General features: G+C 38.9%; 1 protein-coding gene across 4 annotated transcripts in view; it reads right to left on the reverse strand.

Moving 5' to 3' along the window:
• Positions 1-2,059: 2,059 nt before the first annotated feature.
• The window catches only part of LPXN (leupaxin), a 43,257-nt gene continuing 29,314 nt past the window's right edge, over positions 2,060-16,002 (reverse strand). For all 4 annotated transcript variants that reach the window (XM_057726299.1, XM_057726300.1, XM_057726301.1 and 1 more), the window contains 3 exons: positions 15,853-15,934; positions 3,623-3,771; positions 2,060-3,307 (listed from right to left, as the gene is read on the reverse strand). In XM_057726299.1, the coding sequence (XP_057582282.1) occupies positions 3,038-3,307; positions 3,623-3,771; positions 15,853-15,934 (501 nt within the window). In that variant the 3' untranslated portion in view covers positions 2,060-3,037. The remainder of the gene's footprint in view (positions 3,308-3,622; positions 3,772-15,852; positions 15,935-16,002) is intronic.

Here is a 16,002-nt window from a genome sequence, read left to right on the forward strand (position 1 = left end):
CTCGGGGCCCTGGAAAGATCTACTTGTTTATCTTCTGTGTAATCTTGAAACTTAGAAACTCTTTAATATTTTTGCTTTTGAACATATAGTCTTATAAATTCAAGATTCATTGCCCTCTTTCTACCACTATCCAGATTTTTTTAAGTATTCACATCTCCTCCACAGAGCCCTTGTGTTTTAGACACTTAGCCCTGCCCCTAACTCTGGAAGTGATCTAGTTCGGTTTAAGGCAAGCTGCATAGTACAATTCCCCAGCAAAAATCACTGGTGGGTATGTGACCTAAGCTAGTTCAGTTAGGGTGAATCTCAGAACTTTTGCTTGCAAAGCGAGAAAAAAGCACTCTCTCTCCCTCTGCTGGTCACAAACAGGGAGCCTGTGGCCAGCAGCCATCCTATAAGGGTATGTGCTAGAACTTGTAAGGAAAAACCACTGTTATCTTTATCCAAGTATCACGTTGGAAGACTCTATACTTATTCCAAAGAATCATTGGCCAAACTAAGAGATTCCTCCTTGAGAACAGAATTTCTAATCCATGGCACATTATTTTTTATTTTTTTAAAATTAATTAATTAATTTATTTATTAGCTGCATTGGGTCTTCATGGCTGCACACAGACTACTTCCTTTAGTTGTGGTGAGCAGGGGCTACACTTCATTGTGGTGCTCGGGCTTCTCATTGCAGTGGCTTCTCTTGTGTAGCGTGGGCTTCAGTAGTTGTAGCACATGGGCTCAATAGTTGTGGCTCATGGATTAGCTGCTCTGTGGCACATGGGATCTTGCCAGCCCAGGGATAGAACCCGTGTCCCCTGCATTGGCAGGCGGATTCTTAACCACTGCGCCACCAAGGAAGCCCTATGGCACATTCTTTTGTAAAAATATATATGCTCACTGGTGGAAAAACCCTGTTTTTTGAGGGTAAGTTTTATATTTTAAAAGCTATAAGTTACCCAAAACCAAGAGTAAACAGGTATAGGACTTCCTAGGAAGTCCTGAACAAATATATAACCACTTACTTTCATTATGAAAAGAAAAAGTTTTCACTTCTTAATTTCAAACAATATATATATATAACCTGAACAAATATATAACCACTTACTTTCATTATGAAAAGAAAAAGTTTTCACTTCTTAATTTCAGCTTAGTGAACTCTGGTTTCTCTTCAAAATTTTTAAATATGTAGATTCTACTGAAATCTCAAAATAGCTAATCCTTAAAAAAACGTCAGCACCCGAACATTCTTTCTTAAGGGTTAAAACCCCAAGTTTCCTTTGTCAAATTCCCATAGCTACCATATTAACAGCTGCAAATGACATCACAGAGTCATACGCAGTAAAGAGGATGTTTAGAAATTGAACATATATTTTGCTTAGTCGAGTACTCTCAGCCAGCCACACAGGACAAAAAGCCAGCTGGCTCCCTACCTGGGTGTCCTCCCACATAGCTTGGATGCATTTGGAGTTCCTATTTTACAGAATTATTACTTCCTTTTAACTCTCAAAGCCCCCTTATCATCCATTCCAATAAAGGAGACCAATATGATAAAGCTTAGCAAAAATCATTTAATCCATTTCAGTTCTCCAAGAAGTTCTGTCCCCACATTAGTAACCTAGAGACACCAAATTCAGCCCGATTTTAAAAAATACCTCCAGTGAAGGAGTTTTCCTCAGTAATTTAAAACTTTTTTAATAACAAGTAATCCTACAGTTATTTTTAAGATCATGGTAAGAAAGATATGGTACAGATCTTATCAAGATTTCTTTTGAGGAAGCATGACTCCTTCTGAAGCTGACTTGAGATAGCACATGAGAAAGTCAGATTCTTTAATAGCCTGATAAGCTTTTCTACAAATTTACTTACAATATTTTTCAGAGGAAAAAATCATTAAGTAGAGGGTTTTTTTTAGGGGGGGCCTTGGCTTTCCTAATCGAAACTGGAAAGTGGTGAAATGAGGTTTTATAGCATCCATCTTCAGAGATGCTCTAAGAATAGCCATTTTGTTTGTCTTTATGAGACAACTGTGAATTAAGGAAGATGTCTGTTTCATTTTTTTAAACAGCTTTATTGAGATATAATTGATATACAAGAAAATTGGACAAATATATACAAAGTTATGAGTTTGGAGATATGCACACACGTGCAAATATAAGTTTGCAGCTGCCTAGTGGAAATCGTTTTTCTCCATAGGTAAACAAAGTGATGACAAAAATTTTAAGAAGCTTTGCCATCTTTTAATCAACCATTGAAGTGCAAAAAATAAAGTGAATGTTATGAGCCCAAATTAAGAGAACAGTGACTAGGAGTCCCCCCCCCTTTTAATTTCTTCTGATTTAAACAAAGTGTCCATTGTATGGAAGTCAACAAGAAGTAGGATACAAATTTAATTGCACGTTGTGCCTAGTACATAACATGGGAAGCAGAAAGTTTATTTACCAAACTAATATGACATTCAGCCATTAAAACCACAAGCTACTTTATTTATCGATGATGTCAGTATTCAAAGTTGTCCAGTTAAAGTCTACTTTCTCTGGACAAAGAGAAATACACTGAAGGGAAATGCAGGGAGCTTAAGAGTGATATCATGATTCTTAACAGCAAGGATAAGGTCCGCAGCAGAGATTGTGGGAAAGTGAGTCCCAGAGAAATGTAGGTAGCTTAAAAGACCCAGTTATGAGGGCCAAAAAAGAGAATATAATGAGTAGAGGCATGATAGGGATGAAAATGGAGAAATCTGAGTAAATGAGTGTGGAATGAACATGTGTATGTGGAAAATACATCTGCAGAGGCTCTAGACAGAGGGTCTCAGATCAAAATTCAAGCACCTGATTTAAACAAACCAACCAACCAACAAAAAAGACTAGAAATCAAAACTTAAGGCCACAAGCCTAGTCATGTGACATAGAGACATTCCCTTATTTGTTCATCGCCTTTGCTTTCTCTATATGCCTATTGAGCAGAAGGTCAGTAACTACAAATGTACTCTTGCCTCTCTGGTTTAAATTTTATAGTAAATCAGAAGAGGGTAAGGGTTCAACTGAGATTACAGTTGGAAGAGCTTATTGAAGCAGGGTTGACAATAGGTCTTGTCATTCTGCTCCCTGAAGATTCCCTTCGACAGCTGCGTCAGGCAGAAAGCACAGACAAAGTGCTCAGGATGGAACTTGTAGCCCATGGCACTGATGCAGCGGCCAGTGATGGGCTGCCCACATCCGCGGCAGAGGGTTCCTCGGCGGTGATGGTAGTGGAGCTCACAGAAGGGACGCCCATCCAGTTCAAAGAAGGAGCCAGTAGAAAAACTGCTGAAGCAGTCCTGGGTGGTAGAGAGAAGAGAAAGAAGAGGGATGTAGATGTCAAGAAGTAAAAGCATCAGCAAAATTTCAGCCTTGAAATCCCTGCCAATTTCCTGCAAGTTGCAGGAATTCACTCGGTTCTTGACAAATAGAGGCTAGAATATTGCCCATGTGCAAAACAGACAAGCAAACGCCCACAATGGATGTTGTGTTTTGTGTTTCTTTTAAGAAGCCCCTGTCAAATTCTCATGCTGAGCTGTGAACCTTCTTACCAGTTGTGTCTCAGAAAGAACCCCGACTTTCTCTAAATCTAAAAGATAAGTGAGTATACAGACCCCACAAACAAAGCACTCTGGGTGCCAGACAGTGTCCATGGCTGAAAGGTAGTTTTCCAACACTGGGCGGTTGCAGCCACCACACTTGGGTGAGAACATGGCTAAGAAATCCTTCCGGCAGTATGGCTTCTTGTCCTTCTCGTGAAAGCCTGGAGAGAGAAAAATCAAGGGTTCGCTGTTGCAGTTTGAAACCTTAAACCAAGTTAGAGGCTAAGAAGAGGCCCATGATTTCAATTCTCCCAAACTCAGTGTCTTCACATTCAGAATGATGCTAATAGATATCTACCTCAAAGGGCTGCTAGAAGAAATACATGCATTAATGCATGTAAAGTGTTTCTGTATTGTGTCTGGATCACAGTAAGCATTTAATAGGCATTAAGGTTTATTCCTCCTCAATGCCTTTGTACTAAGTATTCCCTCGGCCTGTACAGTTTGCCCCAGGTCTTGATAAGGCTAGCCTCACCTTGTGTTTCAGAAATCAACTCAAATGACATCTTATCAGAGAGGCACCTTGTTAGTCTATATCTGTACTTCATCTTTTTTTATTGTCTTCATAAAATTTCCCATTATATGTAATCATCTTTGTGGTCTGTCCTCCCTCACTGGAACATGTGCTCTGAAAGAAACTAGATATTGTTGGTCTGGTCACATTATATCCCCAGTATCTAAAACAGCATCTGGAAAAAAAGTGCCTAATATTTAAAAATAAAGTACTATTAAATAATAATTTCCAAATTGATGCAAGATCTAAATATAATAATTCAAACCATACAAATACTTGAATTAAATATTGATAGGTTCCTCTTTAATGGGGAATGAGGAAATTGTAATAAAAATGGCTCACATTTCAAAAGCAAGTTAAAGATTAATAAATTTAGCTACGTTAAAAATATATATGAGGACTTCCCTGGTGGCGCAGTAGTTAAGAATTTGCCTGCTAATTCAGGGGACACGGGTTCGATCCCTGGTCTGGGAAGATCCTACATGCAGCGGAGCAACCAAGCTCATTCGCCACAAGTAGTGAGCCTGTGCTCTAGAACTCACGAGCCACAATTACTGAGACCATGTGCCACAATTACTGAAGCCCACATACCTAGATAGAGCCCGGCTTCCACAACAAGAGAAGCCACCACAGCGAGAAGCCTGTGCACCACAATGAAGAGTAGCCCCCACCTGCTGCAACTAGAGAATGCCCACGTGTAGCACAAAGACCCAATGCAGCCAATAAATAAATTAATTAATAATTTAAAAAAGACTTACTATAAAGCTGAAATAATCAAGACAGTATGGTATTGGCAAAAATATATGAATGACTTATGCATGACCAAGAAAACATCATAAGCAAAGACAAAGACACAGGACAAACTGAGGAAAATATCTGCTAATTATATCTCAGAAAAAATATAGCGAATACAAGAGTTCCTAACTGGATGTATGATTTCAAGTATTGTTTTATAAAATTTTTAAAAATAGAAAATAAAATAGAAAAAAAATCAACCCCTAAACATTAAATCAAGTTTAAGCAAATTAACTGTATATCAGATTGATGATATGACTAAAGAAAGGCAATAATTTATTCATGTGGCTTTAAAACAGTATTTTGACTGTATAGTCCTACTGGATACATTCTAAAGACAAAAAGAGCTACAAAGAAATTTTAAACTTTTTTCAATAGTCTTGTTTTTGCAATATTTATATTGGTTTTTTAAATTAATATGGGTAGATTTATAAAATAGCAAATAATTAATTATGGTAATTTGGTAATACCCTTTGTAGGCAAGGGTTTCAGTGTGAAAAAAAATATGAGTATAATATAAAGCAATTCAAGTAAAGGAAAAAACCTGTAATCTTATATTAGAAATATCAGTATAAATTCATGATTTATATTTATATATACATATATTTTTAAATAGCTTCTAAGTTCTGCTCACCGTAAAACCTAGAAGCAAAACTATCCCAGAAGCAATGAACACTCCTAGCACCCAGAGTGTGGTCTGTTAATACAATTTCCCACTAAAACCAACCAGTCCCCTTGGAGAAATGGCCGATTCCAAGTATGGGGCGAGGTTGATAAGATGAGCCTGACATATCTTGATGTGTCAAGGAAATAGGAAGATATCATGGATTACTGGGGTCAGGTCAAAAGGATACAGCAACCAATTTGAGGGGGCACTACTACTGGCCTCAGATAAAACAATTTGAGCATTAAAGAAAAAACTACTGCAATCGATCAAATCCCATCAAGTATACATAACTCCATGAGTTAACAATGATATTAAGAAAATAAAATCCCAGTCTCCACTGAGTATTATCAGTGAACCCACTCATTACTCTTAAAATTGTTCTTAGGAAAGAGTAAAACATTTATTCAGCTTTCCTATATGAAATGTATCTCAAGGTAACCAAATAGTGGATGATGGAAAGTTACTTTTTATATAATCCCAGCTAATAAATGCCAAAAGAATGATAGAAAAGTCACCATTTTGCAACTGAGATCATTGGACGTAGGCAATGATCATCACTAGGGAACTTTAAAATGGAGCGATCAGGCTGACTGCCTGAAACCAGTGGTCCATCTTAGCATCAACAGAAGTAGGTCAACCAGTCATTATGTACCTCTTGATGTGATTCAATAAAAAGTACACAGCAGCCACCATCTGTGGCCTATTCTTGGCCCTCACCCCCCAAAATATTGAACCTAAACTGAATCAAGTCTCTAGGTCTAAAGTAACAGTCTACGGAAAATACAGAAGGCCGGGTAAGAGGAAGATAAAGCCAATGAGTTAGCATCATGAGGAAGCAGTCAGTCAAATCAAGAATGTGGGACATTTTACACGACATAGGTTCCAGTTTCTTAATGAATCAATGATATAAAAAAGTGGGGGAAGAGAGGATTGTTAGAGAAATTTTAAAATTTTGAGGGATAAAAGAGTCAAATGCAGTACACAGATAAACCTTGCTTGAATCCTAATTCAGAGCAAATAAATAACACTATTTAGAAATCTGAAAAACTTGGATGTGGGTTTTAAATGAAAATAAGGAATTGTTAATTTTGTTGTGTGACGGATGTTTAAAAGAAAGTACTTATCAATTAGAGATGATGCATGCTGAAGTATTTAATGGTGGGAGCATGTGATTTCTAGGATTTGCTTTTAAATACTTCCTCGAGAAAAAAAAGGCAAGGAACTTCCCTGGTGGCGCAGAGGTTGGGAATCTGCCTGCCAATTCAGGGGACGTGGGTTCGAGCCCTGCTCCAGGAAGATCCCACAGGCCGTGGAGCAACTAAGCCCGCGTGCTGCAACTGCTGGAGCCTGTGAGCCCTGGAGCCCACATGTCGCAACTACTGAAGCCCAAACACCTAAAGTCCGTGCTCTGCAACAAGAGAAGCCACCGCAATGAGAAGCCACTCGCAACAAGAGAAGCCACCGCAATGAGAAGCCACTCGCAACAAAGAGTAGCCCTCGCTTGCCACAACTAGAGAAAGCCCACACACAGCAACAAAGACCCAACGCAGACAAAAATAAATAAATAAATAAATAAATAGGGTTAAAAAGAAAAAAGGCTGGATGATTGGGTAGGGGTTAGAGGAAATTTGGTAAAATGTTGGTACTTATTGAAGCTAAGTAAGGAAGCATATTTTTGTTTTAAAATTTCCATAGTAAACGTAAAAATAGAGAATTCCCTGGAATTCCAATGGTTAGGACTCCATGCTTCCACTGCCGAGGCCCCAGATTCAATCCCTGGTCAGGGAACTAAGATTCCACAGCCATTTGGCACAGCCAAAAAAAAAAAAAAATTACAAAATAAATTTGTTGAGATGTAAGTGCTTTCTTTTTAATACTTGAAATGTTCACTGTTAGGTGTAGATTAGAAAACCCTGGCTTGTATCTTAAAGATCCTATGCTAGATAATGGAGGATGAGAAACCCATGGTGATTACTTTTTTAAAACCTTTAAAATAAGTCTGCTTCACAAATAGACAATAAACCCAAGAAGAAATATTTTTAGGAGTACTGTGTTCTACATTATGATTAAGCATGAAATTTAAAAGAAAATAATGAAGTTCTAAGTTTTGCTAATTAGTAGTTTAACTTCTAATTTTAGCTAAGTAGTAAAAATGGTGTTAAATAAATATACCCAATGCTGTAAACTATGTGGAGGCAGTCACATATTTATATATTCCCGGTGATAAAGTTAAATGTTATTACTCTATCATTCTTTTGAAAAGTCATTTGATAATGTGCATGAAGATTTCTTTTAAGCTATATAAATATCTCAATCCTGGAAATTAATCCATACAAATAATTCAATAGAAGAAAATTCTATGTTTAAAGATAGTCATTACAGCACTACTAAGACACCAGAGGTAATCTAAATATACTATGACAAACACATCTATTGTAGTTGTTTTCAGTGTTTGGAACTAAAAATAATGTTTCAGTGAACATCTTTAGGTGTATGATCTTTTATAATTTGTTTACATAAAGCCCTAATGGAATAACTATTAAAATTATTATTATAAAATTATGAAATAACATGGAGAAATGCTTAAGCAAAAAAAAAGGAATTTCAGATATACTATAACTTTGATATACATAAATATTAATAAATGTAGAAAAATATTGGTAAGGCAAATTTTTTGCTGCATTAGGTTAAGGTAATAGATTATAAGTGAAATTTTATGCAGTCTTCTTACTGTCTTTACATTTAAAAAAAAGAAAACTATAATACATGAATTCATCTTCAAGCACTGATTCAAGTGATATATTCCCTCTGCTTCGAAAATCACTTCTCAAGATACCCAGATAGTTTGATTCTTCACTTAACTCGGGGGTCTTCTCAAGAGAACAACTGACCAGACCACCTTGTTTCAAATAGAACCCTGTTAGTTTCCCCACACCCTCTTCTAAATATAGAATAAGTTAGTTAGTTAATTAGTTAGTTGGCTAGTTTGATCATTGTCTGTCTTTCTGACTAAAATACATGCATCATGAAGGCAGGAGCTTTGTTTTTTGTCATTGACTCCCTAGTACCTAGAATAGTACCTGACACATACATAGTAGCTGCTCAATAAATATCTATGGAATGAGCGGACATGTGAACAATATTACAATAGCAAAACTGAGACCATCAGCTTCAGAAGAGGGTTGCCCCACTTCAAGATTAACTAGAACATGTATAAACAGGTAAACTTTTCTGAAGAAACTCTCCATAGCATTTACAAGGAGAGTCTACCTAAAACAAAGAGGACTAATAGCAATTCCATTTTTGCAGTACCTACTTTGTACTGGTTCCAACTGAGGGCTCTCCCTACAGTACTTAATTGAAATTACATTCTTCACAGCAATTCTCCCATTTTACAAGTGAGAAAAGGGAAGTTCAGAGAAATTACATATAACTAACCAGTCAGTAGAGGAGCTGAAATTCAAATCTAGGCCTAACTTCAAAGCCAAACTTGGATGTCACATTCCCTAGCTTAAACACATTCTGACCTTGACCTCTCTGTAGGAACTGAGAGTATCAGCTGAGCCCAGATAGCATAGCCCAATAACTGTGTAAATATGAGGGCTCTCTAACTGTGCCCCACTAAAATAGCATGTAAGCAAAACATGCACAGCGGATTGGAAAGCAGCCCATTCAAGACACATTATTTCTAGACACTGCTTTGATAGTAGCAGCCAGACCAAAAAAAGGCAATAGGAGTAGAAAGCGTTTGGGACCCAAATTATGTAGCTACAGTGGTCTATTTTTTGCGGTCACTTTTTGATATGCCTTACTTTGTTTAACTATGTTTTCTTTGAAAAGCAGACAGTTGAATAGATTTCTGAGGCCTCTATATCTAAGAATGTAAACTAATAATTTTATAAGCTGTCCTGTATTCTTTTCTACCCCTGAGACACAGAAGAGCTCACTTTTCTTTTTTACTTTATCAAAGAATGTCTAGAGTCTGATCAAGTACACCTGAAAGCAGGCAGTCCTACTATTTAAGAAAAACAAAGCAACACCATCTTTCTTGTTTTTGTGTGGCACACAAACTACAGGGTGCCTCCATCACCTGGAGAGTTTGTTGATATGCTGACGGCTGGGCCCCATCCCACCCAGAGTTTCTGATTCAGTAGGTCTGGGATAGGGCTCGAAAATTTGCATTCTTGACAAGTCCCCAAGGTGATGCTGATGCTTCATAAAGCAAATGGCGTAAAACTGAGCCTGGCTATAAGTAGGTGTTACTTGAGAAAATTATAAGACATGCCGACTGACCTAGGAATGACCCTCATCTAGGCATTTACAGGGTAGCTGGTCTCAAGAATGAGACAGCAGAGAAGTAACAGCCTTTGTTTCAACTCAGGTGAGTCTCAGAAGAATCAAAAGCAATCAGCCAAACTTGCTGAGATACCCCTCCATTTACTAATCCAACAAATTGGGAAAGTTTCAGCACTAACTTTCCTGGAGGCTCTCTCGGGGCCAATTACCTCTGGAGGACAGATGAGAAACACTAACAATTAAAAGTGCCTGAGAGAGAAGAAGGGTGTTTATACTCCGGTGAGGCTCTTAGCCGCAGGGGAAATTAGGGAGCACCTGCATGGCCTGAATAATGAACAATTAAAAAGAAAGACACAGGCACTGAGGACCTGGTCCCTACAGGAGGATGCTAAGGCCCAATGTGCTTAAAAACTTGAGCCTTAAAGAGGAATTCTCTGAACTCAAACAAAAGTGCAGACAAATTTAATTTCCCAGGTGGCTCAGTGGTTAAGTTGCCATTATAGAAACTTTGTGTGTGACTATGTGACTTGGGGCAAGGCAGGATGCCACCTAATTAATGGACTAACCATATGGTACGGAGACCCAATTCAGAAAACAAAGGATGAAAAAAAAAATACAACCCAAGAGGAGCTTCTGATTAGTAAACGGCCTTTTTTTGGCACTTGTCTCAATAAGTATGTTTTAGCTGTGGCTTCGTATTTATTATGTAAAGTCATAAATGACCAAATCAGCCTTGTCTGGTTAGAAGGGGCCCAAGTCAAAAACAACAGGACCTAGCTGCCTTCATGGCACTTTCTGGTCATCCTATGAATAGGGTATTTTTTTTTTTTGTATCTAACTTACATCTCTTCTTGAAATATGTCTGTATCCCGTTGTTCTGCTCTCAGGCTCCTTTCACATCATAATCATCTGTGAGCAGTATTCACTTGCTGACTGTTTTACTCAACAAACCCTCAGACTTCTATGGCTACCAGTGCAATATAAATTGACCATGACTCAGATTAAATCTCAATGAAAATGCTGCTTAACCAAAGTGCAATCTAAAGATGAAAGACCTAATGATTTGTGAAAAGCACTGAACAAGCTTCAGTGAGCAAACAAATTACTACAAAGCACTTCGCTAGTGGATTTTATCAGTGCTACTCTGTCCAGGCCTGGCTTCAAATAAAATGCATCGTGCTGGTGCCAAGAAAGTAAAGAGACCCAACAGCAGAAGAGGGATTGAGTCTCTGTCAAGGAGCAGTTATGATGGTGCAGAAAAAACATGGTTCTTGCAGAAATGAGACCTGAGTTTAAAATCCAATTTTTTGATTTTCTAGATGCATGACTTTAAAAAAAAAATCACTTTGGGCTTCCTAGGGGGCGCAGTGGTTAAGAAGTCTCCTGCCAATGCAGGGGACATGGGTTCGATCCCCGCTCCAGGAAGATCCCACATGCCGCGGAGCAACTAAGTCCGTGTGCCACAACTATTGAGCCCATGTGCCGCAACTACTGAAGCCCACACACCTAGAGCCCGTGCTCCCCAACCATTGAAGCCACGGCAATGAGGAGCCTGTGCACCACAACAAAGAATAGCCCCTGCTTGCCACAACTAGAGAAAGCCCATGTGCAGCAACGAAGACCCAACACAGCCTATAAATAAATAAAAAATAAATAAATTTATTTAAAAAAAATCACATTACCTCCCTGATGCTCAGTGTTTCCATCTATGACTTGGTAAAATGTGGGATAAAATTATTCTCTCAAAGTTCCAGTGGGGATTAAATGACTAATACATCAGGAATATGTTAGGAACATGCATGATAACCTGCCTGATAAATAGGACCTGACCTCCAGGATAATGGCACAACAGTTGGGCTTATCTTCACGCCCTCATGAAATATCACTACCACAACAGTTAATGAATTATTTAAAACAGACAGACTCATAGGAAAAAAGAAAAAAGGAAAGGACATGCAGCAGATGACATATCAATACAATTTTCCAAAATTTAAAGCAGGTATTAGAGTGGCAAGTAGCTTGGCAGGAACAAACAAACAAACAAACAAAAAACTGAAACTTAAATCTCTAAAGAGGGGAGGTGCCAATAAAACTCAAGCCATCCTGAGCTCTAAAACATCAAAGGGGCTCAGGAACCGAATGCACAAAATAGTCTTCAAGGCTGAAAACACGATTGGTTGAAAGTCTCAGGAGGTATCAGAAAATCAGATCTCTCATCTAACCATAAGATGCAGTGATTATTTCTATAAATTTCAAAACAGAGGGTCTCAATGATCAGGGATACTGGACATCATAAGGAAAAAAGCTAAACTTTCTACTAAAAAATGAGAATTAAATAAAAGTTGTCATGCTGAATGGTGAAAACCTCATTCCCCAATCTCTTTTACTAATTTTTGTAATGCCAACAGAGGGAATATCTCTTTGGTAAAATTTATTCAAGATCTAAAATATTAACATTCAGCTGCCCCACAGCAAAATGGCCAGAGCACCCTACCTGAGCACCACACAGTTGCGTCCACCAGTCAACACGTTCTACCTTACCCACAGAGCTTCCAGGTAGCATTTTAGTGTCTCATTCATTCTTAAATTTAAAAAAAAGCAAAAAAGGGCAGCCAAAGGTCAGCAGTATTTGGCAAAGACTAATATAATAAGATGCAAGGCATCAAGATATAACAGATATCAAAGTTCAAAGTGCGCTGCAAGACATCCCTCAAAGTAGATAGCCATGGACTGTTTGCACAAATCTTAAACTCCTCACTCACACCTAGGATATAAAATAGGTAAAGAGAAAGGGAAGTTGAGAGAGGGATTTCTTTGAAGAAAACTGTGCTAATGGGTGCTCCACCATCACCACCAAGAGGCATGAGGTATGGTTCCGGCTAACCTCAAATCAAGACAGGGACGACAATGGGACCACTCAGAGAGCTGGGTATGTGTCCCCTGCCATTAGTGGGATACAGCTGATGGTATTTGACTCATCCCAGTTGAGCATCTGCCTAAAGGGGACTGTGGCAGCTGAATAGAGAGATGCACCTGAAATTAACTGCAGTCCCATTAACTGCAAGAGAAATATGCAAGTTTCCTATGGTCTGTATTGGAAAGCAGGAGTGAAAGAGTTCATCTGGAACCATTACAATCATTTCTAAGTGATCAGCAGGAGGGAAGAACGAAAATCCTGCAGAAAAGAGTCCGTGTGGAATGGATCCTCAAAGATCCACATGCTAAGGGGAGAACGGCCAGCCAAGACATGTAGAGGGCCACCAAGGGTTTGTAATCGGATCCAGACTGAATCCACAGAAGCATCCAAGTAAAAGGAAAGCCAGAGCTAAACATCTGCCAGGCCCAGAGAGCACAAAGCAAGTTAGACAAGTTAGAATTTTCCTGCCCTCCAGTCTCACAGCTTCCACCCGTTTCAACCCCGGAGGGGTCAGCTATCAAGATTAGCAATGGGTATGAGAGCAGAAGCAAGAAAGGACCAATGAAAGGCCATAACCCCCTTCCCTGGCCTCCTGCAGCTTAAAGGCCCCACCAGGGGAGAGAGTAGCTGTCACTTTAAAGTTGAAAAGCTTTAGCTATTACACAGACTGAATTACCTAAGGACTTAGATTTGTGTTTTGTGTCTTAAATTGATTTTCTATTTAGAAGAGTTTATTAAGAACAATTAAAAAAAAAAAGACATGGGGCTGCCCAAATTTTTATTTAGAAGAAAACTTTCCCCACTGAATTAATTCGGAAAGGACAGGAACAGAAAAAAATAAAGACACTTTCTGATACCAAGAATGAGTCATATTTGCTCAAAAGAAACATAAAAAGAAGTCAGAAAAAAGAAATCACGACAATTCAGGAAACAGAAGGAAAAAAAGCTTGCAAAAGGGGAAAAACAGGTCACGTAGAAAGGATCGGGAATAAGAACAAAATCTTAATAAAAAACTTCTCAACCATGGAAGCTGGAAGACAGTGAAGCAATGTCTTCAGAATGATGAGGGGAAGTAGTTTCCACCTAGAATTCTATGTCCAGGCAATGTAAAGTACACAAAATATTTTCAGATAGTCAAGGTTTCAAAACTTCTACCTTCTATCCATTCTTTCTCAGGAGCTACTGGAGGATGTGCTCCACCAAAATAAAGGCAATAACATGTATTAAAAGACAGAGGAAAACAGTAAAAGGAATTTCCAACATAATGGCCCAGAATAACTGCTTCTCAGCAGGTCTAAGGAGAAACCATTTCAGGCTGGAGTAGAAGGATGAAAGTCTCCAGGGCAGAGACTTCCCTGGTGGCGCAGTGGTTAAGAATACGCCTGCCAATGCAGGGGCCACGGGTTCGATCCCTGCTCCAGGAAGACCCCACATGCTGAGGAGCAACTAAGCCCGTGTGCCACAGCTACTGAAGTCTGTGAGCCTAGAGCCTGTGCTCTACAACAAGAGAAGCCATCACAATTAGAAGCCCGTGCACCTCAACGAAAAGTAGGCCTGTTTCGCCACAACTGGAAAAAGCCAGTGCACAGCAACAAAGACCCAACACAGCCAATAAATAAACAAATAAATAAATAAATATTTTAAAAAAAAGAAAAAAGTCTCCTGGGCAGATGTCTCCAAGGGGAAAAAAAAAAAAAGAACTGATATATTACCAGATGTGGTTGACCATTTTGAGAAGGATTTCACCGCTCTGTCAGATAGATTAGTGATAAGTGCAATGAAAATTAAGCTAATGAAAAAGGGATGCAAATATTAACTTCAGGAAAAAAACAAACGTATATGAAAGTGACACCATGATCCTCATCATCAATCGTCACTTCCAGTCTCCACGTGCCAGGCACCACTGTAAACACTCTACTGATATTGTCTCTTAAAAGTCTCATGATGACCCTATAATGTAAGCATTATCAATAGGCCCATTTTACTCAGGAGGAAAGTGAGGTACAAAGAGGTTCCATGACTTGCACAACATCGTAGCACTAATAGATACCACAGCCCAGATTTCAATCAGGCAGTCCAACCCCAAGATCCACGCTCGACTACATCACAGTGTGTTACGTGGCTCGACTGTGAGCAATACTTATGTCATTGTAAACATGCACACACCAAATACTCATCTGACTTATGATTATGACCTAATTATAAATGAGAGAATGGGGGACTTCCCTGGTGGCACAGTGGTTAAGAATCCGCCTGCTGATGCAGGGGACACGGGTTCGATCCTTGGTCCAGGAAGATCCCACATGCCATGGAGCAACTAAGCCCCTGTGCCACAACTACTGAGACTGTGCTCTAGAGTCTTTAAGCTGCAACTACTGAACCCTCGAGCCACAACTCCTGAAGCCCGGGCACCTAGAGCCTGTGCTCTGCAACGAGAGAAGCCACTGCAATGAGAAGCCTGCGCACCACAATGAAGAGTAGCCCCCACTCGCTGCAACTAGAAAAAGCCCACATACAGCAATGAAGACCCAACACAGTAAATAAATAAATAAATAAACAAATAAATAAATTTATAACACATAATAATAATAAATGAGAGAATGGGAGAGGGGAATTATGTTGGGGGTCGGTGGGGTAGTAATAACATTTCTAAATCCTCATCTCACCTGGTAGAAAGTTAATATGTAATGGTTAAAATTGGAGAAAAAAAATCAATATATAGTAATATATTATTTAAAACATATAAGTAAATAATGATAGAAGAAGCTAAAAAATTTGAGAACTGGATTTGGGGGTGGAAAAAAGAAAAGCAAGGGACTGTGCTTTTTTAATATTATCCTTCAATTAATATTTGCATTTTTAAACCATGCATTTGTATTTCTTTGATTTAAAAAAGTCAATTTAAACGAAATTTATCAGTGTTGGAAAAAGGTAGGGAGGGGTGGCATTTGGTACTGAAATGGGCACTTGGATGGTAGAGGCAGGAACCAGGACTAACATAGCAGATCAGAGAAAAGCTCTACTGGTCTTCTTGTAACCACCTGGGGTCTTACCTTCTTCACCAAACACTTCTCCACAGTGAGCACAGAAGAAGTGCTCTGGGTGCCAGGTTTGGTTCATGGCCGTCAGCACTTTCTGGAAAAGAAACAGAGAGATTAGAATGCTGCAGAGCTGTAAAACACAACTGGGGCTCTAAGTGAGAG

This window comes from Hippopotamus amphibius, chromosome 3, assembly GCF_030028045.1.
Source record: "Hippopotamus amphibius kiboko isolate mHipAmp2 chromosome 3, mHipAmp2.hap2, whole genome shotgun sequence".
Lineage (NCBI taxonomy): Eukaryota > Metazoa > Chordata > Mammalia > Artiodactyla > Hippopotamidae > Hippopotamus > Hippopotamus amphibius.